The 26960-nt window shown below is 39.1% G+C and overlaps 1 protein-coding gene across 15 annotated transcripts in view; it reads left to right on the top strand.

The window, feature by feature from the left end:
• EXOC6 (exocyst complex component 6) overlaps positions 1 to 26960 on the top strand; it is a 257578-nt gene that overhangs the window by 228715 nt on the left and 1903 nt on the right. For all 15 annotated transcript variants that reach the window (XM_055093140.3, XM_055093143.3, XM_055093142.3 and 12 more), the window contains one exon: positions 26295 to 26407. In XM_055093140.3, the coding sequence (XP_054949115.1) occupies positions 26295 to 26407 (113 nt within the window). The remainder of the gene's footprint in view (positions 1 to 26294; positions 26408 to 26960) is intronic.

Below are 26960 nucleotides of genomic sequence, written 5' to 3' on the forward strand. Positions count from 1 at the left end.
TACTGAGCCACAGTCTGCAAGTATGCAGAGAAAGTATGCAGTCTCCACGTATGGAGAAAAATAAAGAATATATTTTTACTTTTTTCTCTTACTAATATACTTCATAAATTATAAATGAGATGGGAACAATTTGAAGGGTAGATGTTTTAGTAAAATGATCAAGATAGGTTCTGTGTTTTTCTGTTTGTTGTAGAGTGTGTCTCATAGTATTATTAACAAAAAAGAAATACAGTTAAAGTGACATTTTTCAAGATACACCTTCCCTTAAGGCAAACAATCTAATTTTTGCCAAAATAAGAACCTTAAAGCCAAACTTCCAGGAAGAAAACAGTATTACTATTTAGTGTACTAAAAATAGGATGAAAAAATGTTGTAAGTCCTTTAGAACTTACAGATATTTTTGGCCCAGATGGTTTACTTTTCACGTTAATTTAGCTGTGAGCACCTACAGATGCAGAAAGAGAAGCGGGTAGAGGAACAAAAGCTACTTTGTTCAGTTGATCTCTTTACCTGACACCAAGCCCTCCCTGCCAGGTAAGAGAGGAAATTTACACCTAGATATGTTCTTTTTCCTGTCATCACTTCTTTGATGCAACATCATTTTTTAAAGAATACTTTTAAAAAAAAAATCATTTTGTTACCCTGCACATGAATCTTTTTATTAATTGAAACCAGGGAAGATTCTCTGCCTCCAGGAGTTCAGGAATTATTTCTGAAGGTAAAGCCCATTCTTTTTCATTTTTTAGTTGGTTTTTAACTTATCAACTCTTACAACTTGACTTGTTCTTATCTGTGTCCTGATCTAATATGTTCTCATTTAATTAGACAAGAGTGTAGTCCATGCGTTTTCTTTTCTTTTTTCTTTTTTCTTTCTTTCTTTTTTTTTTTTTGAGCAGAGTCTTCGCTCTGTCACCCAGGCTGGAGTGCAGTGGCGCAATCTCAGCTCACTGCAACCTCCGCCTCCCAGGTTCAAGTGATTTTCCTGCCTCAGCCTCCCGAGCAGCTGGGATTACAGGCACATGCTACCGCACCCAGCTAATTTTTGTATTTTTAGTACAGAGGGGGTGTCACCATGTTGGTCAGGCTGGTCTTGAACTGCTGACCTCAGGTGATCTGCCCGCCTCTGCCTACCAAAGTGCTGGGATTATAGGCATGAGCCACCGTGCCCGGCCCCATGCCATTTTTAAAAGAGGCACCCCATAATACTACCCCTCACTTCACAGATTTGTTTTCTAATAAGACAAATGCACATATCATGAAGATATATGCCATTTCTTTCATGATAAATTGTTAAGTCTGGGCTTCTCAATATAATACACTACAAAAGGACTAAGCAACCATTAGCCATAGGCATTACACATTTGACCACTGTTATGTTCTACCACTTTATAGGGAAATCTGTTATGAATAATTTGTAGTTTTCTATTGATTTTTTTCCCCCTTTAGCCTTCATCTCCACAGACAGGAATTAGTTGTAACATAGATTGCAGACCGGGTGTGGTGGCTCATGCCTGTAATTCCAGCAGTTTGGGAGGCCGAGGCAAAAAATCAGCCGGGTATTGTGGTGCACACCTGTAGTCCCAGCTAGTCAGGAGGCTGAGGCAGGAGGATTGCTTGAGCCTGGGAGTCAAGGCTGCAGTGAGCTATGATTGCACCACTGCACTCCATCCTGGGCAACAGAGTGAGGGTCACAAAAACAACAGCGAACAACAACGTAGATTGCATTGCACAAAGGTCATTACATGCCTTTACGTCAGGGGTTCCAACTTGAGAACCATGGGTTGGTTTTAGGAGGTTCAAGCAGAATTTTGTATGCACATTTTTCTGAGAAGAAAGTCTAATGTTTTCATCTCAAAGGCAGCATATGTGACCTAAAAATAGATAGCTACACACCACAACTCCAGCAAAACTGAAAGCTGTCCAGATTAAGCCAGATCACCAAGAGCTGCCCTATTTTCAGATGTTTCTTCATTTACTCGACAAATGTTTGAGCACCTGCTTTGGGCACTGTTTTAAGTGCAGAAGACAGTGGTGAACAAGATAGGCAGGATCCCTCCTCTCACAATCCCCCTTTGTTGGAGGGAGATCCACAACAAAGAGTGCTAATTTAAATAGTTTTAGATGGAATTTCAAATAGCTTTTAGATGGTAAGAGAAAAATAAAACAGGTTAATGTGATAGTGACTGGAGGTGAGGTGGGCCACTTCAGATTTGGTGATCAGGGAAACCCTCTTTAAGGCGGTGGCATTTGAGCACATAACTGAGTGAAATTGGGAAATATAGGGAAATAGCATTCCTGGCAGAGGGAAGAGCAAGAGCAAAGTCCTAAGGTGCTGTTAGGAAAGAGAAAGGGTAATAGTATGGCTATAATGTAATGTGCAAGAGGAAGAGGGGCAAATGAAATTAGGAGGATTATCAGAGCCAAATCACGTAAGGCCTTGAGGGCTTTGTTAAGGAGTTTGGATCATAGGTATGATGGGAAATCATTCAAGGGTTTCAAGCAGGTTAGTGTCATACTCTGATTTGTATTTTGAGAGTTTATTCTGGCTGTTTTAAGGAGAATAGATTTAAAAGGGACAAAATTAGAATCAGGAAGAGCAATTAGATGATTGTTTTGGTAGTCCAGACTACAGATGATAGAATTGCTGTAGTAACTACTGATGATTGGGTTCACTGTATTTCATAGTAGCTCATAGTAGCTCCCAGCAGACTCAGAGATTTCTGCTTTCAGTATTACAGATAGTTGAATTTACCCTGAGCAACTGGTTTGTTTTTTTCAAGAGAACTGTGAGTTGTATAATTAATGGTATTTTATTCTGTATTTTGGAGACAGAAAAACTCAGGAATATAGCATAGCATCACATGTATTTTGTGTACTAACCTCATCTTCTTTCTTACTCTCATTTTCTCGTGGCCCTGGCTTTTCTCAGTTAACTAAGTTAAATTTGTCTTGCATATGTTTTTGTAAATTGCCTTAAAACCCTTTTGGAACAATGCAATATGTAAATAAATTAAGCGTTTGTTAGTGGACTCCTAAAACTGTTCGCAGTAAAAAGCATTAGGTGTGGATAGATTTTGATTTATTTGCTTGTTTATTTACTCATTTATTTCTTCAATAAAAATGATTGAGTGCCAGGCACTGGGGAAAAAGAAGTGAGTGGTAGAAATTAAATAAGAGCCAGACTATTGGAGAGATAAGTTAGTTGGCAGTAATGAGATAAAGTTGAAGACAAAGACTATTGGATTCTGAAAGACAGCTAAAGGATAAAAAGTTAGGAGTGTAAAAAGAAAGCCACCAAAGTATCTGAATGACTTGTTGACAAGAACACTATTGTGTAGGAAATCAGAGACAGGATGGAGTCCTGCTCTTCTTAATAACTACTGCATGACTTTGGAAACTGTTTCCTGAACTATTTCAACTATATATATTACAATGGTTTAATGAAATCTGTGAGGGAAAATGTTGTAGAGTTTACTTCTGGGAGAGAGCTTTTACCTAGCATGCTTAATCTTGATTGCTAAAGTTAGGAATTATGTGAAGCTTGCAGTAAAGAGGTTATCAGTTGATTGAGTCAGCAGCTACCATCTATTGGTTTTTAACACTTCAACAGGGCAGTGGCATTGCTATGCCAGGTTCATATCATAGGTGAACTATTAAAAGCTGACAGTTTCTTCCACCAGTCTTGCTTGAAAAGGGAAGTACCCTGGGCACCCACCTCCTTGTTCTTAGCCCCTCACCCATTTTCTTTTATCCTTTTGTACATGGCCTGATAATCTCTCTCTACCATACCCCCAAATGATTATAAGGTTTAGGAAAGAAGTTCCCATGTACATCACCATAGAAAGATAGGAAAACCCTGATAAACATACACTTGTATTTGACTCAAAATGAACAACTTTGAGTTCTGTCTAAAGGGACATGAACAAGCTTTGAAACTTATGAAGGAATTGTTTGGCCAGAATTCTTGCCATAGAGACTGGACGTCTGCCAGGACTTTACTTTGAAATTTCTGTCTTCTGTTTCTAATCTTAAGGCATCACAACATACAATTCTTTTGCCACTGGTCCAGTTTATTCTTTTATGATGAGGAAGAAGGCACTTTTAAATAACAATTATTTCCACTATAATTAAACAAATCTTCTTTTGTTTGCATTATTTTGTTACTATATTGTATACACACCCTGCCTGCTTAAACTTGCCCCTGTGACTACTTCACAGGAACTTTCTTTAGAAGTTTTAAAGTCGTTGACTTCTTAAAGTATTAATGGGATTTGCCAAAGTTGTAGTATCTGAATGCTTGACTAGATATAGTAGCAGGACAACAAGCTTGTTCACACAGCTCCTCCAGCAAGCATTTTTTCCTCAGACAATCCTAAATTCATTTGAAGTGCCAAAGAATTAAAGGAAGATACATTTGGGTTTACTTCTGAATATAACAAGACCAGACATCTCACAAAGTTTACCTTAAGGTCCAGATATTAGAAAAGTATGCTGCCGTTTTGGAAAGCTTAGATTTTAAAGGATTAGTCTGAACCTAAATGACTTTTGCTTTTTTCTTCTTTTTGCTCCAGTGTCATAATTCTGGAAGTTTATAGTTTATGTGCTTAAATATGTAGGTGATAGGTGCTTATGCCTTCAGCTATCGATATGAACTTTGAACTCAAATTTTTATGATTATTTTAAGAGTAAACGTTAGAGCTGTTTTGTAGTTTGGAAAATTACCCTGTAAAATGATTTTTCAAAAACCAAAAACAAACACTGTGATAATTACAAAAATTGTTTATGCTCACTGTTTTTAAAAATTTCTTAAAAGTACTATAATTGCACACTCACAAAAAGTTACAAATATAGTTTAGAGAGGTCCCTTGTACACTTCCCCCAGTGCTAACGTTTTACATAGCTATAGTATTTGTCGAAACCAGGAAATTGGGGCCTGTCGTGGTGGCTCACGCCTGTAATCCCAGCACTTAGGGAGGTTGAGGTGAGCGGATCAATTGAGGCCAGGAGCTCTAGACCAGCTTGGCCAACATGGCAAAACCCCGTCTCTACTAAAAATACAAAAATTAGACGAGTGCATTGGCACATGCTTGTAATCCCCGCTAGTTGGGAGGTTGAGACATGAGAATTGCTTGAACCTGGCCTGCGGAGGTTGCAGTGAGCCGAGATCTTGCCACTGCACTCCAGCCTGGATGACAGATCAAGACTCTGTCTCCAGAAAAACAGAAACGAAAACACAGGAAATAGATATTGTATGTTCACTGTTAAACTAAAATCAAACCTAAAAAGAAAGCTCTCAGGCCGGGCACGGTGGCTCACACCTGTAATCCCAGCAGTTTGGGAGGCCGAGGCAGGCAGATCACCGAAGGTCGGGAGTTCAAGACCAGCCTGACCAACATGGAGAAACCCCATCTCTACTAAAAATACAAAACATTAGGCATGATAGCGCATGCCTGTAATCTCAGCTACTTGGGAGGCTGAGGCAGGAGAATCACTTGAGCCTGGGAGGTGGAGGTTGCAGTGAGCCGAGATCACACCATTGCACTCCAGCCTGGGCAAGAAGAGCGAAACTCCATCTCAAAAAAAAAAAAGAAAAAAAAGAGAAAGCTCTTATTTTCCCCTCCTCTTCAGTCTCTCACACTCATTATTTCCCTCCAGACCTTTGTAGTGTACATTCGAACATGTATACATGCAGATACTTACATACACACATGTAGTTATTTCCTTTTTGGGAAATATAATTCACATTTTTCATGCAACATATGCTTTCATATTGGTAAATATGGATGTTTCATTTGTTTTAATTTATTTGTACTGTCTATAGTGTACATATACCATAATTTATTAAACAAGTCCTCATTTGTTGGACATTATGGATTCTTTAGTTTTGTCTATCTATTAATGAAGCTGCCATTAATATATTTGTACATATATATCGAGCACTTGTGTAAGTATTTCTGTAGGCCTTTAGAAGTGGAATTACTGGGTACTGCTGAAAAAGCTCTCCAAAAAAATATATAAATCAGAGTTATTTTTAAAAGAGATACGTAACTTGGCAATATGACAATAAAGCTAACAGATTTATGGAAAAAATTATGTCATATAAGTTTGCAGTTGGGCAAATATGGAATATTTCTTATTTACAATATAAGCATTATTGTAATATGATATGTTTTAAGGTAAATTTTCAGTGAGTTACACAAGGATTAAATCTTTGTTTCCACAGACTGTGCATAATGTAAAAAGAGACAGTCCCAGATTTACCTGTTTTCAATCATCAATATTCCTGCTCTTTTTTTCACTGAAAGGGATAGGTTAAAATTTTTAGAACAGTTTGTCAACTATGGAGGGTAGTGATATTCTGGCCTTTGATAAATATCATATATGCAGTAAACTAATGATTAACTATTAACATTGGCAGTACTCAACAAGGAGCTATATCTTTTCTCTCAAAATTAATTCACATTTTTGCCAAACTTCCTATTCTTCTTCTACTTTTTTTTTTTTTGGAGACAGGGTCCCTCTCTGTCGCCCAGGCTGGAGTGCAGTGGTGTGATCATGGCACATTGCAGCCTCAACCTCCCCAGGCTCAGGTGATCCACCTCAGCCTCCGGAGTAGCTGGGACTACAGGTGCATGCCACCACACCCAGCTAATTTTTGTATTTTTTGTAGAGGCAGAGTCTTGCCATGTTGCCCAGATTGTTCTGAAACTCCTGGCCTCAAGCGATCCACCTCAGCCACCCAATGTGCGGGGATTAATAGGGCCACTACATCCGGCCCTATTATTCTCCTTTTTTTTTTTTTGAAATGGAGTTTCTCTCTTGTTGCCTAGGCTGGAGCATAGTGGTGTGATCTCAGTTCACTGCAGCCTGTGCCTCTCAGGTTCAAGCGACTCTCCTGCCTCAGCCTCCTGAGTAGCTGGGATTACAGGCACGTGCCACCACACCCAGCTAGTTTTTCTATGTTTAGTAGAGGCAGGGTTTCACCATTTTGGCCAGGCTGGTCTCAAACTCCTGACATCAGGTGATCTGCCTGCCTTAGCCTCCCAAAGTGCTGGGATTACAGGCGTGAGCCACCGCACCTGTTTATTACTCATTTTTAAGAAATATTTTTCTCGGGCCGGGTGCGGTGGCTCACGCCTGTGATCCCAGCACTTTGGGAAGCCGAGATGGGCAGATCACGAGGTCCGGAGATTGAGACCACGGTGAAACCCCGTCTCTACTAAAAATACAAAAAAATTAGCCGGGCGCGGTGGCGGGCACCCGTAATCCCAGCTGCTCGGGAGGTGGAGGCAGGAGAATGGCGTGAACCCGGGAGGCGGAGCTTGCAGTGAGCCGAGATCGCGCCACTGCACACCAGCCTGGGCGACAGAGCGAGACTCCGTCTCCAAAAAGAAAAAAAAAAGAAATATTTTTCTCTAATAAGTTTTTTTTGTTGACTGGAAATTTTTTTTCTTGTTACAGGTTTCTTTCAGTTTGGAGGATAGTTATGGGAAGTTTAAATATTTAAATGCTTTGTTAGAAAAACAGTAAATGCACTGTTTGTTTTACATACTAGTGAATATAATAACCACAATTCCTATTTTCAGTTATGATCTTTTTGCTACATAAAATAATATTCCCTAGACAACCTATACTGTATTTGCCATATCAAGTGTGAATCTGACAACAGAGTTCTAAAAAAATCCTACTAAGCATTCTTTTTGAAAGCAGATTGGCTACACATACAAATAAAAAGAAATGTTTGTGTAAATTAAGCCATCCTAGTCTAATTGTTTAAGCAGTTAATTTATAAATTGAAGAAATTATCTTCTAATCCTATTTTACATATAAATTTGAACATGACACGTAATTTCCCTGAAACTCAACTTCTACTTTTATAGAGAACAGCCAGCACTCTACTTGAATGAGACGTATATATACATGACAGAGTTCTAGACTGAAGCAATATTGATTCAACAATATTGAGCTTTCCAGTGGTTTAAATTAGAAGCTTTTTCATGTATAATCTCTGCTTTTCCTTCGTGGCTGTTTTGTCCCAGAGAGACACAGTTCTTAAACTTTTGCTTCTTAAAGTGTTCTATGAAATATAATTTAGCTCAGTTCAACAAGCTTTGAGTACCCTAAAGGGAGAAGAGCTATTACCTCTACCCTTGAAGAACTCAAAATTTGATTAGAAAGTGAAAACAAACATACAAAGGAAAAGTAAGTATATGTACACACTCCGCACTTTAGGAAGTTATCAATGGCCCATAGAGCCACCTATCTTCTAATTTAGATGGTGCAGAGAACTCAACGCTGCCAACACTTTGCTAGCACTTCAAAGGGATGTATTCTTCCACATATATATATATATATATATATAAACAAACCATCTATTAAAAAAGGCCAGTCATGGTGGCTCATGCCTGTAATCCCAGCACTTTGGGAGACCAAAAGGTCAATACTGACCTCTTCAGAGCCAAGTGGATGATAGTTGTCATGAAAATTTTTACTAATATACACCAAAAGGCTGATATTGCTGAAGGTATTTTTTAATTTGAGACTACCATTTATAGCATTATTCTCTAAACTTCCTCTTAGATATGCATTGCAGTGCTTAGTACTCATAGTTAAGTCACTGTTTAGTCCCTAGAGTATTTTGCAATGTATATTTCTCTCCTTTTCTTTGAACCCGTTTGTGTTTTCATAAATGTCAGAACATCTATCAATTACCTTCAAATTGTGATTCAGTGATTTTCATGGTCATAAAATCCTAAGACTTGAGGATTGGAAGGGACTTCCAAAAATCTAACCCCTGGCTCCAAACCTCTTAGAAGCTCTCCCCAGCAAGTGCCCTTGCTGCTGCTCCAGATATCTGGAGATTCACCCCATCCAAATAGAGGCTTCTCTTCCCTTTTGAAAATCTCAGGGCAGCCTCCACCATTTCTCTCTGAGACTTGGTCAGACACTGCTGTTTCTGTTACTTCCCAGTCACACATCCTTCATCTGAGAAGATTAAAATAAAATTTGATTATTCAATGCAATTAAGTAGTTTCCACTTCCTTACTCTGCTCCTTCTCACCTTCCAACTTTTTTCCTGTTTCATTCACTCCTTGTTTTGTCTACTCATCTTTTCACTTCTTCTGGCCCACTTATTCTATGCCACCTGAAAACCCTCATTGCAATGTAAATGGCCCTACTGCTTCAACTGTGTGGCAGAATGCTTTCTTCACCTCCTTTTCATAGAATTCGGAGGATACTGCTAACCCTGCAGCTCTCTCTAGTGGCAGGATGCATTCTTTCATGGCTACACGTGTGAATGAGATTCGTGTTCCCCTGGTTCCTCATTTCTATTTGTAGACCATTGTTCCTCCACTCTTGAGTGAAAGCTCCTGCCCCTCTGAGCCTCTTGTCTTCCATCTCTATCACCATCAACCTCTCACTGTTGCTTTTGTAGTCAGCTTATCTATATCCACACCCATTCTTCCTGTCCTTCATTCTCAGGTGTTAGGAAGCCTTTTTAATGAGACTCTCATCTTCCTATGCCCTTGACCCTATCTTTTGTATGGGATTTTGTTTCATTTTGTTTCATTATTCATCTGCCTTTTCTCTGCTTTATCCTTTTCTTTTTTTTTTGAGACGGAGTCTCACTTGTCGCCCAGGCTGGAGTGCAGTGGTGCGATCTCGGCTCACTGCAAGCTCCGCCTCCCAGGTTCACGCCATTCTCCTGCCTCAGGCTCCCAAGTAGCTGGGACTACAGGTGCCTGCCACCACCCCGGCTAATTTTTTGTATTTTTAGTAGAGGCGGGGTTTCACTGTGTTAGCCAGGATGGTCTTGATCTCCTGACCTCATGATCCACCCGTCTTGGCCTCCCAAAGTGCTGGGATTACAGGCGTGAGCCACTGCGCCCGGCCTGCTTTATCGTTTTCTTAGCCTAAAAACATTTTACCTATTTCCAATTTCTCTTCCCTCATTTGCATCCTTAAAAGAGTGGTTTATAATTGATTATTCTTATTTCCACATCTCTCATTCATTTCTCAATCCATTCCTATCTGCTTTGCCACACTGCTGAAATAGTGTTCACTTAGGTCACCAGGGAAGGCCAGTAGACATTTTTAGCCCATATCCTATTGGTTCTTTCTGCTGCATTTGGTAATGTGGATCATGTTCTCTTTAAAATTCTCTCATCTTCCGAGTCTGTACTCCCTTAACATCCTTCCTCTTTCTTTTTTGTGGTCTCCTTTTCTGCCCCCTAAATGTTGGTTTCCCCAAGGTTTCTGTCCTTAGAACACTGCTCCCTATACTCCTGACCTAGGTGAGCTGACCCGCTTTCATCAGATCTCTGGCAGTATGCCTTAGATACATATCAAGTTGCTTGGTAAACCATTTGACTTAGGTGTGTGTCCCGCATGCTGTGTGACCAAAGCTGTTGACTTGTTGTCTTCCCTTATTCTCAAATCACATCCCTTTTTCATGTTGTCTTTTTTGATTGGTAGAACCACTTTGCCATGTCCTAGACAATCACCACGTCCTAGGGATTTTTTTCTCCTAAGTATTTCTCAAACCCATCCTCTTCTCTCCATGTTAACTACTTGCCTACCACCTATTCATCATTTTCTCTCTATCCCAACTATGTACCTGTCTGTCCCAATGTATTTTAAGATTGTTACAACAGTCTCCTAATTATTTTTTCTGCCTTAAGTGCATTTACTACAGAACCGAAGTGGTGAATCTGACCATGTCAGCTCCCTTGTTTGTTTGTTTATTTATTTATTTGAGATGGAGTCTCACTCTGTTGCCCAGGCTGGAATGCAGTGGCATGATCTTGGCTCACTGCAACCTCTACCTCCTGGGTTCAAGCAATTCTCCTGCCTCAGCCTCCCAAGTATGCCTCAGCCTCCCAAGTAGCTGGGGTTACAGGTGCCTACCACCATACCTGGCTAATTTTTTTGTATTTTTAATAGAGGCAGGGTCTTACCACATCGGCCAGGTTGGTTTCGAACTCTTGACCTCAAGTGATCTGCCTGCCTTGGCCTCCCAAAGTGCTAGGATTACAGGCGTGAGCCACCGTGCCCGGCATTATTTATTTATTTATGAGATGGAGTCTTGCTCTATCTCCCAGGCTAGAGTGCACTGGTGCGATCTCAGCCCACTGCAACCTCCACCTCCTGGGTTCAAGTGATTCTTCTGCCTCAGCCTCCTGAGTAGCTGGGACTACAGGCACATGCCACCAAGCCCAGCTAATTTTGGTATTTTTGTAGAGAGAGGATTTTACTGTGTTGGCCAGGCTGGTCTTGAACTGCTGACCTCAAGTGATCCACCCCCCTCAGCCTGTCAAAGTGCTGGGATTACAGGCCTGGGCCACTGCGCCCGGCCAGCTTCCTTGTTTAGAACCTTTCAATGGCTACCCAAAGTTCCTGAACAAGGCATATATATCCTTTTATGATTCAGCTCCTGACCCCTTCTCCAGCCTGTCTTATACTACCCCTTACTCATATTTCAGTTTAGCAGCACTAAAGGACATGGCATTTCCCCATAAGCATAACTGTTTCTTGTCCTTGTGTCTTTCCTGACACTGTTCCATCTGCTTGAAATACCACGACCCCTCCTTTGATTAACTCCTTCTTAAGACTCAGTTTGGGTGTCATCTAAGACAGCTCCTTAGGTCTACTTCCCACCCCCTAAGCAATAATTGATGCTCTGATAATAGCCTATACATATGTCCATCTGTGTAATCAGCATGTTAGTTTGTAATTATGTTTGTGTGAATATCTTTCCCTTTATACTTATGAACTTCTTAAATCCAAAGACTGGGCCATTACTGTCTTTTCATCACTAGTGTCAAATATAGTGCTTGTCACATGTGAACACAATCTCTTTTACAGAAGAGAAAGTTGGGACTCAGAGTTTGTAACTCCCTTAAATGATTCAATCAAAATGAAAGTAGCTTGATTTTTGAAAATCTGGGTTGGGAGGAAATTTAGTAGGGCACAGACTAAACACTACTGGTACCTGCTATAGTATGCTACCAGATCTGTGAGAAATACATTTGTATTGTTTATAAGTCACTCGATCTGTGGTACTTTGTTATGGTAACCCAAACAGACTAAGACAGGGTCATAAGAAGTATTAGCTCTGAAGTATTTTCTTATTTAAGTGAAGTATAATTGGATAGCCAAATAATATCCAGAGTATTGATTAAGTGATACAAAGGAAGAGATTGATTTTTTTCCAGCCAGATGGTGCCAATTTCTAACATTCTGAAGCACCATAATCAAATATCAGATATTTTACAATTATTATTATTATTATTATTATTATTATTATTATTTTGAGATGGAGTCGCCCAGGCTGGAGTGCAGTGGCGCAATCTTGGCTCACTGCAACCTCTGCCTCCTGGGTTCAAGCAATTCTCTGCCTCAGCCTCCTGAGTAGCTGGGATTACAGGTGCCCACCACCACAGCCAGCTAATTTTTTGTATTTTTAGTAGAGACAGGGTTTCACCATCTTGGCCAGGCTGGTCTTGAACTTCTGACCTCGTGATCCACCGGCCTCGGCCTCCCAAAGTGCTGGGATTACGGGCCTGAGCCCCCGCGCCCAGCTACAATTATTCTTTTAAAATGCTGACTCATGTTAAGTTGTATTGTCTATTGAGCTTTCCCTAAAGTCATTGCATACTCTCTTAATTACCCCAGATTCTTACTATGAATTAAGTTGTATTTTTAATATTTTATGAATTTACTTTCAACCGATCTGTAAATACTTAAAGAATACTTCCAGTTTTCTTACCTGTTTATTATTTCTCTTTCTCTTCTTTGTTCTCCTCTTAATTATCATCAACAAACTTTACCTCAACTGTGTTGAGGGCACTGGGCCAGGCACTGTTTTTATGTATTACAAAGAAGAGATGCCATGGTTTGAGTTTTTTCTGATGGCCTAGTGTAAGATGTTTATGCAAAGTGTCAATGGAAACAATTGTCTTAACAGGCTAACAGCCTATTTTGCTTAGAAATGTCCTAATTTCCTGTTTTTAGGTTATCCAGAGGTCAGGTAGGGATTTCTTTTTGTACTCTCATAGTGCAGATTCACATCGTGCAAGCATCGCAGGACTTAGATCAGAATCCATTTAATTCCAGTGGCTGCATTTATCTTCCCAAGAAAATAAGTCCTTCAACTGCTGTTTTTATTTAGTTTCTCTTTTTTAATTTTATCCAATAACCTGTAGTGAAGGTGTGACTTCAATAGCTGTTTACCAGTAGCTGCTTCTTAACTGAGCTGCATCTTAAAGTTCATCTGTTGCCCATTTTGAAGTTCATGTGGCTACCTGCACTGGTCAGAATGTTACAGTGTTGTCTCTGTTTCGTTGTCTCAGAAATGTGTTACTAACTAAGCATTCAAGCAAGCATCAGGCCCCAAAGTAAGCCCTGACTACATGCTGTGAACTTCTGCCTTAGTGAATCAGCTTCAGCATAGTTTGATAACTGCCTTTTTTCTTCATGTTTAATTGTGCCTTGAGGCTATGGAAAGACTACATTTATCTGTTGAAACAGACTAAGCAGCAAGTGTTCTGACATGTTTGTCGCGCAAATTATTATACGTGACAAAAGGTAATTACATATACAATCAGGTCTGGAAGTAAATGGATAATTAGGGGTTAATATATTATCTAGCATAAGAGAAGCACCTTTGAGATTCAAGAAAAGTAAACTAAATGCACATCTTTTTTAATTGTTTGAGTAAAGATTATAAAATATAAGATTTGAAAGAAATGAGTAAGGTTATAAACTCTCCTAAATACAAATACTAACCGAGATATTATAATATTCTCTTTAACAGAGACCACAGAGATCCTTAGTTCCCTTATTTCCATCAGACTAAGTATGGTAATCCAACTTTGCATCCCTTCAGGATTCCAAGGCAAAATGGTAATGGGTCTGTATTTATACACTGGGCCTCAGTATATAAACTGAGGCCTTATCTCTATAAAGCATAAGAAATGAGATTTGACTCTGAAATTTAGGTCATCACTTCACCAAAGATTTATTGCCAAAATTGGAGTCTATTTTTTTCCCCACTAATTTATTGCCATAGAAATGATCTCCCTTTTCCTCTTGAGGCAATTGGGATTTAATGAGCTTGGTTTCTTTCAGTTATTCTGAATGGCTTGAGTTCCATTTTAAATAAGAGAATAAGGTGCCTCTGGGGGCTTAAATATTTAGTTTTGGGGGATTTTTTATTTGTTTGTTTCTGTTTTTGGAGACACTGTCTGATTCTGTTGTCCAGGCTGGAGTGCAGTGGTGCAATCTCGGCTCACTGCAACCTCCACCTCCCGGGTTCAAGCGATTCTCCTGCCTCAGCCTCCTGAGTAGCTGGGACTACAGGTACCCGCCACCACGCCCGGCTAATTATTGTATTTTTAGAAAAGAAGGGGTTTCGCCATGTTGGCCAGGCTAATTTCAAACTTCTGGCCTCAAGTGATCTGCCACCTCAGCCTCCTAAAGTGCTGGGATTACAGGTGTGAGCCACCATGCCTGGCCAAGTATTTAGTTTTAATTTTAGTTCAGCCTTAAAGAAAAGCCAGTCATTGTTTATAACTAATAGCAAATTATAAGTATTATTTGACTTCCTAAAATTTTAGGGTAAAACATATGTGACTGCCTATATTGAAGACTAAATTAATCTAACTGTTGGATTCTCCAAGTGTTCATTTGCCTTATTTTAAGTCATAACCATTGAGGTGGGGCAAGAGGGAGAAGAAGCACTTAGATTCTTTTGAATTTAGAAAAACTAGTTATTCTCTTCCCTCGTGTTTTTCTTAACAATTGTACTGCGGAAATCCTAGCCTGGTCTGGCTTCCTTCATTCAAGCAACTGCCATATCCTGGAGTATAGACATGTTGGCATACAATTTTTTCATTGGCTAATTCATATTGTCTTCCTTTGTTGCTCAAGTTCTTCCAAAGTCAATTCATACAAGCAGATCTTATTTCTTCGTAGCTTCAGTGGAGCAAAGTGACTCATCAGAGAGAACTGAAAGTCTATTGAACACCTCTCATCATGAGTTTCAAGGTTTGATTTCCTTAGTATTAGAGGTCTTTGAGCTTCATTGGTGAAGTCATTACATAACTACTTGTTATGTAAGTGTAGCAGATGATGTAGTGAATCTGTACAGAAAATTAAATGTATGACCTGGGAATGTTTACTTAACATGTTTGATGGTGGCATCACTAGTTTACAAAAGGAGCAGAACTTTGGTTGTGAAATATTTTAGTACATCCCATGGCACAAATTAAATCAATCAATAAATAGTCTAGTCTGGCTTTCAGAATAATTATAAAACATTACTAAAATTCAGAGATGTCTTAATTACTAGTAGTTTAGATGTCAAGTAAATGATAACATAGCCCTATTATCAGTATATATGATATGGGTTCAGTGTAGACTTATGAAATTATGTATCAAAAGGTAACATATGCAGTGAATCTCAACAGATATCTAGTTGATGCCTAGTATTTGCCAGTTACTGGGCTAAATGTGAAGATACAGATACTAAGCAAAACAAGTCACTAGCTTTGAGGCACTTACAAAGTACATTATTAGAAGGAGGAAAAAGGCACTTCAACTGTTGAGATATTGGAAGGAGACAAGTGCTGGGATAACTATGATTCACCCAGACTAAAAATGGAATTATTGATATTTGATTCTTTGGTGGATACACAAACTAACCTCTAATGTCAATATACTGTGAAAAACACTGTGATACAGATATGTGGAGGGTAGTATGAGGACACAAAAAAGAGTGACAGCTAACCCAACCAAGGTGGTCTGGAGAGGCTTCCTGGGAGACTGATTTAGACTTAAGTGTTATGGACTAAGTAAGAGCTACCTGGGTGAAGAAGGAGGGAAAGGAGACTCCATAACAGAAGAGCTGAGGAATGAGGAGTGTCCTAGGGTAGTCATGGTTTCTTTTTTTTTTTTTTTTGAGACCGAGTTTTGTTCTTGTCACCCAGGTTGGAGTGCAATGGCATGATCTCGGCTCACCGCAACCTCTGCCTCCTGGGTTCAAGCAATTCTCCTGCCTCAGCCTCCCAAGTAGCTGGGATTACAGGTGCCCACCACCACGCCCGACTAATTTTGTATTTTTAAGTAGAGATGGGGTTTCACCATGTTGGCCAGGCTGGTCTTGAACTCCTGACCTCAGGTGGTCCGCCCACCTCAGCCTCCCATAGTGCTGGGATTACAGGTGTGAGCCACTGCGCCTGGCCCAGTCATGGTTTCTAGAGAACTAAGAGTAGTTCCTCATTTAGGAGCCTGGATTACTTGAAGGGAGAAGCCAAAAGGTTGACCTGGATAAGGTGCAAGAGAGCTTTGCATGTCATGTTAAGGAACTTGAATTTATCTTGTAGGAAATGGGGAGCCATCAAAGGTTTTAAACAAGGGAATGGTGTAATCAAATTTGTGTTTTAGCTAGATCTCTCTGGCAGCAGTGTGGAGGTTGGCTAATCTGGAATATTGTAAGAGAGAGGCAAAGGGAATAGGCAAGACCAACGGCCCCAGAGGAGAGATTGTGATGTCTGAACTAGGACAGGCGTAGTAATAGTAGGGATGGACAGTTGGGAGAGGGCCAGGCACGGTGGCTCACACCTATAATCCCAGCACTTTGGGAGGCCAAGGCAGGTGGATCACTTGAGCCCCGGAGTTCGAGACCAGCCTGGCCAACATGTGAAACGTTGTCTCTACTAAAAATGCAAAAATTAGCTGGGCATGGGGGCGTGTGCCTGTAATCCTAGCTACTCGGGAGGCTGAAGCACAAGAATCACTTGAACCCAGGAGGCAGAGGTTGCAGTGAGGTGAGATTGCACCACTGTACTCCAGCCTGGGCATCAGAGTGAGGCTATGTCTCAAACAAAACAAAACAAAACAAAAAGAGGAGAAGAAGAAGGTGGAAGAAAGTAAATACAGGAAATATTTAGGAAGTTAAATTGGTACTATTTGTCAATAAATCAGATGGAAGAATTGTGAGAGAGAGGCCAGGCACGGTAGCTCACGCCTATAATCCTAGCATTTTGGGAGGCCGAGGCAGGTGGATCACGAGGTCAGGAGTTTGAGACCAGCCTGACCAACAGAGTGAAACCCCCGTCTCTACTAAAAATACAAAGATTAGCCGGGTGTGGTGGCGTGTTCCTGTAATCCCAGCTACTCAGGAGGCTGAAGCAGGAGAATTGCTTGAACCTGGGAGGCGGAGGTTGCAGTGAGCCAAGATCACACCACTGCACTCCAGCCTGGTGGACAGAGCAAGACTCCATCTCAAAAAACAAACAAACAAACAAAAAAATTGTGAGAGAAAAGACACAAAGCAAACTAAATCCAGATTTTTGGTTTCAGTAATTAGGTAAAGTACTGCTAGTTCGTGTATGACCTACATGAAGCTGAACTCTTACGTTCAGTACTCTCAAGAAAAGCAAGCCATGCCTGTGTGTTTCTGTGTGTGCGTGGAGGGATAGCATTAGGAGATATACCTAATGTAAATGACGAGTTAATGGGTGCAGCACACCAACATGGCACACGTATACATATGTAACAAACCTGCACATTGTGCACATGTACCCTAGAACTTAAAGTATAATAAAAAAAAAATCTAAGTCACATTCAACTATTTGAAGTGAATCTACTTGAGGAAATTATATGACAGGTTCTTTCTTCTATTGGGTAATTGAAGGTTTTTATTATTTTTCAAAAATAGGAAATAAAAAAATTGATAAGAATTTATTAACATTGGCTGGGTGCAGTGGCTCATGCCTGTAATCCCAGCACTTTGGTGAAACCTCGTCTCTAATACCTAATGCTAAATGATGAGTTAATGGGTGCAGCACACCAGCATGGCACATGTATACATATGTAACTAACCTGCACATTGTGCACATATACCCTAAAACTTAAAGCATAATAATAATAAAATTAAATTTAAAAAAATAGCTGGGTGGTGGCACACACCTGTAATCCCAGCTACTTGGGAGGCTGAGGCAGGAGAATCACTTGAGCCCAGGAGGCAGAGGTTGCAGTGAGCCAAGATCGTGCCACTGCACTCCAGCCTGGGCAACAGAGTGAGACTCCGTCTCAAAAAAAAAAAAAAAAAAAAAAAAAAGAATTTATTAACATCTTTTTGCATTCATAAAAAACTTTCAGGAAACTTTAATTAAATATCTATTTGTTGTTTGGGTTTAAATACATAATATAAATATTTTATCCCAATTGCCAAAAGAATTATTTTAAAACTCAACTACATAAGGTGCTAATGTTCTTATACTGCTAAATGGAAAGTCAGAAGATCCTATTAAAAGTTTATATAACAAATTCTACTCCTAGATATATACCCAAGAGAAATGGAAACAGTTTTTTACAAATACCTTGTACATAAATGTTAATAGCAGCATTTTTTTTTTTTTTTGAGGCAGAGTCTCGCTCTGTCGCCCAGGCTGGAGTGCAGTGGTGCAATCTCAGATCACTGCAAGCTCCGCCTCCTAGGTTCATGCCATTCTCCTGCCTCAGCCTCCTGAGTAGCTGGGACTACAGGTGCCTGCCACCATGCCCGGCTAATTTTTTATATATTTTTTTAGTAGAGACAGGGTTTCACTGTATTAGCCAGGATGGTCTCGATCTCCTGACCTCATGATCCACCCTCCTTGGCCTCCCAAAGTGCTGGGATTACAGGCGTGAGCCACCGTGCCCGGCCCAGCAGCATTATTTTTAATAGCCAAAAAAGATAAATGTCCATCAACTGAAGATTGGATAAACAAGGTGTAGTATATCCATACAATATATTATTATTTGTCAATAAAAAGGAATGAAGTAATAATGCATGCTACAACGTGATGAACCTTGAAAATGTTATGCTTAAGTGAAAGAAGCCAGTTACAAAAGACCAGGTAGGTCTTTTTGTTTTGTTTGTTTTGTTTTGTGTTGTTTTGTTTTAAATAGAGGCAGGGTCTTGCTCTGCTGCCCATCCTGGAGTACAGTTCATTGCTCACTGCAGCCTCCACCTTCTGGACTCAAGCTAGCCTCCCACCTCAGCCTCCCAAGTAGCTAGCACTACAGGTGTGCACCACCACAGCCAGCTAATTTTTAATTGTATGTGGAAACAGGGTCTCACCGTGTTGCCCAGGCTGGTCTCAAACTCCTAGTCTCCAGCCTTTGCCTCTCAAAGTGCTAGGATTACAGGTGTGAGCCACCATGGTAGGCCAGAAGACCACATGTTATTTGATTCCCATTTGGGGAGTGATTGCTAATGGCTATGGGGTTTCTTTCAGGGGCTCTAAAATTGATTGAGATGGTTGCACAATTCTGTGAATAGAGTCAAAACCATTGATTTGTGCCCTTTAAATGAGTTAACTGTATGGTACATCTCAAAGCTGTTTAAAAAAAAAAAACTTTACAAGTTATATAACAAGAAATAGAGGTTTAATTGTATTAAAGTTATAAAAACAAAAATAGACAAAAATGGTAGGATAGCTACCCAAGAAGAGAGCTGGTATAAAGTAAGGTAAATTCTCATATGTGATAGCTGTAAAATAATAAACTCAAAATTAGAAAAATAAGCCTATTAGAGATAGTGAGATAATCACTAGAACTAAAAGAGGAGTTAAAGGCCAGACGCAGTGGCTCACACCTGTAATCCCAGCATTTTGGGAGGCCGAGGTGGGTGGATCACTTGAGGCCAGGAGTTTGAGACCAGCCTGGGCAACATGGTGAAACCCCGTCTCTACAAAAAACACAAAAATTAGCCAGGCGTAGTGGTATGTGCCTGTAGTCCCAGCTGCTTGGGAGGCTGAGGCACAAGAATTGCTTGAACCTGAGGCCAGGTGCGGTGGCTCACGCCTGTAATCCCAGCACTTTGGGAGGCCAAGATGGGTGGATCACGAGGTCAGGAGTTTGAGACCAGCCTGACCAACATGGTGAAACCCCATCTCGAACTAAAAATACAAAAAATTAGCCGGGCATGGTGGTGTGTGCCTGTAATGCCAGCTACTCAGGAGGCTGAGGCAGGAGAACTGCTTGAACCTGGGAGGTGGAGATTGCAGTGAGCCGAGATCACGCCACTGCACTCCAACCTGGGCAACAAAGCGAGACTCCGTCTCAAAAAAAAAAAAAAAAAAAAAAATTGCTTGAATTCGGGAGGAGGAGGTTGCAGTGAGCCGAGATTGCACCACTGCACTCCAGTCTGGGTGACAGAGCGAGACTCTGTCTCAAAACAACAACAACAGAAAACACAAAAAACAAATAAATAAGGAGTTAAACATGGTTACTTCTGAGGACGGCAGTGAACTGTTGGTTTCATGATATGCTCCATTTGATTATCAACTATGTATTTGATAAAATTAATTTTAATAAATTAACCACATAAATTCACATGTATGTATCTATATGCTATTTTAGCCATGGTAGTGACCAAAAAGAAAAAAATCAAAATAAAGCAAATATGGATGTGTGTAAATCCAATTATGTAAATTTTACTCTGTGCCTCTTTTTTTTTTTCAAATTCCAAACTCACCTAGAGGTTTTCTAGGACTACTACATTAGCTTAGCATAAAAAAATACTTTAAGAACATTCTACCTTTGCGTGTACAGTTCACCTGAGTGAAGTTACTTGAAGAGACTAATTCCTTTAAGCAGCTTCTGCAGCATGAAGTGCTCAGAACTCACTCCTAGTCCTCACAGAGGTGGGAGTGAAAGGATTGGCTGAGAGCAAGTCTAAATATGGGACATTGGAAGAGGGCAGGCTTGGGTGAAAGTGCATCTGATCCAGAAGGTAGCATGAAGGCAGTTAACACCTGAAGGCAAAAAAGTGAGGTGGCTGGAGGCACAATACTGTTTTGCTTTTTTGTACTGTAGTTATTGCCTTTTGTACTGTAGTTATTGCCTATGCTCCTTCTGACTGCTACTTAAAATTCTGTGCTACATGTGGAGTTTTCCAAATGTGGTGTTTTTAGATGGCTGGAAAGGAAGGAAAATCCAGGTGCTTTAAAAATCATATGGAGCTCATCATTTGACTCACAATATATTTTGTAAAAGGACTTGTAGTTTTTTCCAATGTAGCTAATTTAGTAAGACCCATTTTTCTTGAATTCCCAGTGGCGAATTACTCAGGATTTGTTTGAAGGACAAGTATTTCTTCCTTGAAGCAGTACTAGGGTTTAGGACTTTTGTTGTTTAAATCTCTGGAGCACTCTAGGAACCCTGGTCTCAGCTTTGTTTTTTGGAGGCAAAGGAAAAATGATCTCCTGGTTTACTTTTGGAATCTGCAAAGCAACTCTGAGGTCCCAGGTGGATTTAGTGTTTGGAAAAGGGAACTTGGGGGACTGAGGTTGACCCTGAGCCCCCAGGTCACTGTTCACGTTTACAAAAGCAAACCTGGTATCCCCAGTTGCTTTTCTCTTGAGGTTGGCTTAACTTTATTTATCTTCTGTCCTGGGTCACTGCCCCTGAGGTGCTTCAAAAGCAAAACCCAAAAGACCCAAAACAAAGAAAGCTAAATCAGATTCAAGGAAAAAATGACCTGGCACTGTGGGTTCACTTTTAAAAAGGCAAAAAGTCACTTCAAGAGTTTCATAGAATAGTTTTAAGTCTGCCTAGATTCATTGTGTCATTTGTACAAAGTGATCTCAACAGGTCTGAAACCCCAAGTTCCTTGGGCATGGATCGAGAATGAGTCTGTAGGATGGGAAACTGTCAGCAAGCTAAATGGGTTGACACAAATGAATTCCTCAGTGATTCTGAAGTGATTCAACTATTTTGAGCATATAAATGGGACCACCCATGTAACACTTCTTTCCTTAAGCTGATCTTTGTGTTTGCTGGACACACACAGGGAATGCTGAGGAAGTGAAATGTACAACTCACTTACAAATGTTGGCATACACCCACTTTATGTTATCAGATTAGTTATGAAGGGTATTTTTGAATCCTTGGTGAAAAAAAACTTGGAATACTAATTTCAGATAATCTTACAAATCATGATGAGGTAGAACTCAGGCACATGATTTTGCCTTTTCATTTTTATATCATCTGTACTTTGCTTACTTCCCAAAAGGATTTAAGGTGGAATTACTTTACTTGACTATTGGAAGAAACCCATTTATAAAGCTTAATACCAATTTTCATTATCATATGCCTGACTTTATCCTTTAATAAGTAATTGTAAAATTGCTTTTGGGTAATCTGGGGAGATTTTTGTTTTTGTTCATGTTTGATCTACATCTTTGAACTTCAGGTGTATGTGTTAACCAATAAATACACCTGTTGAGACCATGTCCTACTGTTTATTTACAAGACTGAAAGAGATTTTGTGTGATTAATAACAAACATATTATTTGTGCATTGCCATCTGAAGGAAGCAAAACTTAAGTAGAGAAGTGAGATTTTTCATAATGTAGATCTTAATATTAAGAACATAGTGCATCCTGTGAAGCCTAACCAATTGTGAGAGGCAGTCCGCAAGGCAGTGACTGTTGGGGTAGAGTGAAGGCAAGTATTAGTGTTTGTACCTGGCAACACCCCAGTTTCCCCTTTTCTTCCCATCACACTCTGACTCCAAAGCAATCATGTTCTTTTAAAGTCATCCCAATCAAAGACCAGGGTCATCTTGGTCGGAACAGGCATGGATAGCTGCCTGTGGAAATGGGTTCAGTCCATAAAATCTGGCCTGGCATAATGTTAGGTGGGACCCAGGAATAAAGTCCTGGTTTTTTGTTTTATCCTTCACTTCAATAGAACTGAATTATAAAAAGTGAAAAATGACCTTATAATTGTTATGCGTGAAGGAGACTGGTAGACAATTCAGAAATATTAACGCTACTTTCTCCAGGAAGATCATTTGACTTACTTAACGTTAGACCCAATGCTGTATCATGATGGAGTCTCTCCTCTTTATCAATACCCCAGTGAAAAGCTGAGAGAGATACAGGGATGTCACTTCACTATATTCACTTGCCATAGTTTGCCTGCAAGCCAACATTGGCCTTTTTCAGAGAGCTATCAGCATAAGCTAAAGTAGCCTGTACTTATAAAGCCTAAGAAAAAAGCTCCCAAGGAAACTTGGAATAATGGTCTGGCATCATCATTTAATCAGTTATTTCCTGAATATCTACTGAGTGGTTAGACTGTGCTAGACACACTTTATGAGCTTGCCTGCCCAGTTTTGAAGTTTGTTTCTATTTACTTGTTCCAGCAGTACAATGCATTTGAAAAATGCTTACACACATGAAAATGATAAATGAGAATATGAGATCAACATGCTTGCTGGCTCCATCTTTGCTCTCTGCCCATGTCCATGTGTAGTCTTTGGGACACAAACACTGAAATGTCTCAGCCATTGGATCTTCAGTCATTGGATTCATAGACTGAGCGGAATGAGCTGGCAGTCACCAGCTTCTATATAAGTTAATGGTTTCTATTTTATTCTATATTAAAGTGATAGTAGCTTCCTCATGGGTTACTGTAGTTTAAATTACTAGGATTCTGTGTGAATAGCTTTTCTTTATAATTTCTTCCATGTTAACATCAAAAGATTACTGCTTTATTCCTATCTTACAATGTAAGCTCCTTGAGGAAAGAGATTTTGTCTTGTTCCAATGCTGTATCTCTGGTACCTAGCACAGTATCTAGCACGTGATAGGTGGGGAGTCAATATATGTTGAATAAATAAATGAATCTTATGTAGATCATTGGCCTTTTTATCTGCTTTGGCAATTAATTCCTTAACCATTAATTTGCAAATTCGTGCAGATTTCTACAGATATCTGTAAATTAACTGTGTACAATATGTATTTCTATAAATATTTATACAAAGATTAATGTCAATATGAAAGCATATAGATTTGTCTACATATGGGCAGGTAGGTTTAATTTTGTGGTTCCTGTAATTTCTACGGATTTGCACATAAGAGATTTGCATATGAGTATCTGACCATATGTGAACATTGTAAGCATAGTGTTTCTTTATCTAGGACAGTCTGGTCTTGTGCTGTAAAAGAATCAATTCTGTATTCACAGTTGGAGTTGGTGCGGGTTTTTCATTCATTAAGTCGGCTCCTCCTTTCCCACTTGGGGGTAAATCAGCCTAGAGAAAAAGAGCCTTAAGAGGTTGCTTTCTGCTGACACTGTGCATTGCACATGCACAGTTGTGCAAATACACACATATACCTGAAAGAAGAATCCTTGAAAATGAGGCTTCTGTTGACAACTCTGTGAGGGGTGTTCATTATTGAAATTTATTTTAATATATAAATATATAAACCTTATTTATAACTATAGTATTAACACATATCCATTGTAGAGTATTACAGAAATAAAGAAAATAACAGTTAACCTTAATCCCACCACATAAATGACAATCATTCTTTTTTAAAAATTACTATTTTAGAGGTGAAGTCTCATTATGTTGCCCAGGGTGGACTCTTAACTCCTGGGCTCAAGTGATCCTCCCGCCTCAGTCTCCAGAGTAGCTGGGACTACAGGAACACACCACCATGCCCAGCTTATAACCGGTATCCTTAACGTTTTTGCAAATTTTCTTCCAGTCTTTTTGGATGGGTTTTTATGTAACTTAAGTAGCAACATTTATCATAAACATTATCCCAAGTTATTTAAAATTCTTTGTAAACATTAATTTTAATAACCACATGATAGTCATCATACAGATAGACCTCACTACTTAACCAGTCTCTTAATATTGAGATTTAGGCTATTTTCAGTTTTTGATAACACAAATAACATTTTTGAGATTAATATCTTTGTGCATAAATTTTTTTCTGTTTCTCGAAGTTGCATTCCAAGAAGTAGGATTGCTGAATCAAAGGGAATGGCCATTTTTATAAGGTTCTTAAACACATTGCAGAATCACATTCCAGAGACGTAATACTAATTTACACTCTTACCATCTGAGTGTATGAAAGTAACTTTTCCTCTTTGTGAAAGGAGGGAAAAATGTGGCCAAACAACAGTTAAAAATTACACAGAACTTTAAATAAGTTCCCTTTTCTTTTTCAGACAGTATATTCTTTAACATTGTCTCAGTATAGTTTCTATCCTAGTGTTTCAACTGTTGGTATGGCCCAGAATGGTATCTTGTCTGAAAGAAAAGAGAGTGGCTTTCCATAGTTAATATTTTCATTATAGAATTTTCTGCCTGTTGCAAGAAAATCTCTATTAATACCTGTAAATTGGATGGGGAAAGAGTCAAGCAAGTTCTTTACCTTCATCAAGAAAAGCTAGTTTCTGGTAACCTTTCTTTATGAGGTTTTAATCACCCCAGAGTTTTATCCCTCTCAGAGTCAGTGGTCGGCTCTTGTATCCCATGAGTAAATGCAAATGTTTCCTCCATTTGAAAGCAAAACCAGTAAGACCCCTTACTTATAAAGTGAGTTAAAACAAAAAGAAAGAATATAAAAACTAAAGGAAGGTAGTAAGTAAAGCATTTAGCTTTCTGAAACAATTCAAATGGGGATAGGAAGTTGGTTTTAAATGGCTTAAAGGGGATTAGGGTTTTAAAGTTGGATAAAGAGTTTGGTGCTTAGGTTTAGGCATGGCATTGCTTTTAAAAGATTACTTCCATATTTGACAATGATTCTAACTGGAGATTATAAAGTAAATAGTCAATTTTAAGACACCACGGGAAACAAGAGGGTTTCTTTTTTGTTGTTGTTTGTTTATACAAAATGGTAGCCTAGAGTTAACAGGCTGAATCCTGAAGCCCTCATTTCATAATACTACAGAGGATCTATCACCAGAGAGAATCCAGCAGAGGTTGTTTAATGCACTTAATTGAGATTATCTGAGCTTTTGGTTTAAATTACTTTGGAAAAAGTCTTAGGTGCAAACAGCGTCCTTGAAAGGTAAACATACTTACCTCTAAGAAAAAAAGGTTCAATTTAAGTTCTTTAAAATTCTTCATACAGGTTAGTAGCACCAACCTTTATTAATTAAATCTGGGTACTGACTAATGCATAAAGATAAAATTTCTATACATCAGTACAAGGGTTAATATATATTATATTAACATTGTTTTCATTATTTTACAATTATTTGAAAACATGAAGTATTTTACTAGAAAACAACCCCTGGCATTTTTAGTAATTTCAAAGTAAAAAGATCTATTTTGATTGTAAAGTACAGTTAATGAAGTTTTAAAAATGTATTTCTGTATTCTGTTCCATCTAAGAAGCAAGCCATATTAAAATGGACCAAGGATAGCATATAATTTAAGTATTAACTGGGTAAATAATCAAAAGTTGATTTAACATTTCCCCCATCTTTCGCAGCTCCTTGACCTGTTTATGGTTTGGGATTGGTCTACTTACCTAGCTGATTATGGGCAGCCAGCTTCTAAGTACCTTCGGGTGAATCCAAACACAGCCCTTACTCTTTTGGAGAAGTGAGTATATTCTGAAAACTTTTTTGTATAACATTTTAGCACCTTTTGATTCAGTGATAAACTGAAGAACTAGAGATTTCTGTCAAAAAAGAAAAGTCTAGATGGAGCTTAAAAGCTCACTCTAGTTTAATGACCAAAAAATAAGCTTTTCTTTCTTGCCCTTCAGAGTTGGTGTAGTTTCATAAGCAACTGCTGTTTATATTGATGTGAACAAAACATCTTTCCTTTTGTATCCTGAATTGAAAGCTTAATTGACCTTAGAAATATGTTTACTGGGGATGTGACAATTGGAGCTTTCTTTAAAAAAAAAAGTCTGTAACTCAGGAAAGAAGGTATTTTGTCAAATGTGACCAGGAATTGGAATGTTTGCCACCAGTGTTACCTAAATCTTAGCATTATGGACTTGGATTCTTTGCAGGTAGAGAAATATGTGATTTGAAAAAAAAAATACAGTAAAAACTGAGGTAATGGGATTTACTGATGCATCTTGTCCAACTAAACATAAATTTAGGTGTTAACTTTTCCCTCTCATTATGTGACAGACTTTTTCTTT

Source organism: Pan paniscus, chromosome 8 (assembly GCF_029289425.2).
Source record: "Pan paniscus chromosome 8, NHGRI_mPanPan1-v2.0_pri, whole genome shotgun sequence".
In the NCBI taxonomy this organism is placed as follows: Eukaryota; Metazoa; Chordata; class Mammalia; order Primates; family Hominidae; genus Pan; species Pan paniscus.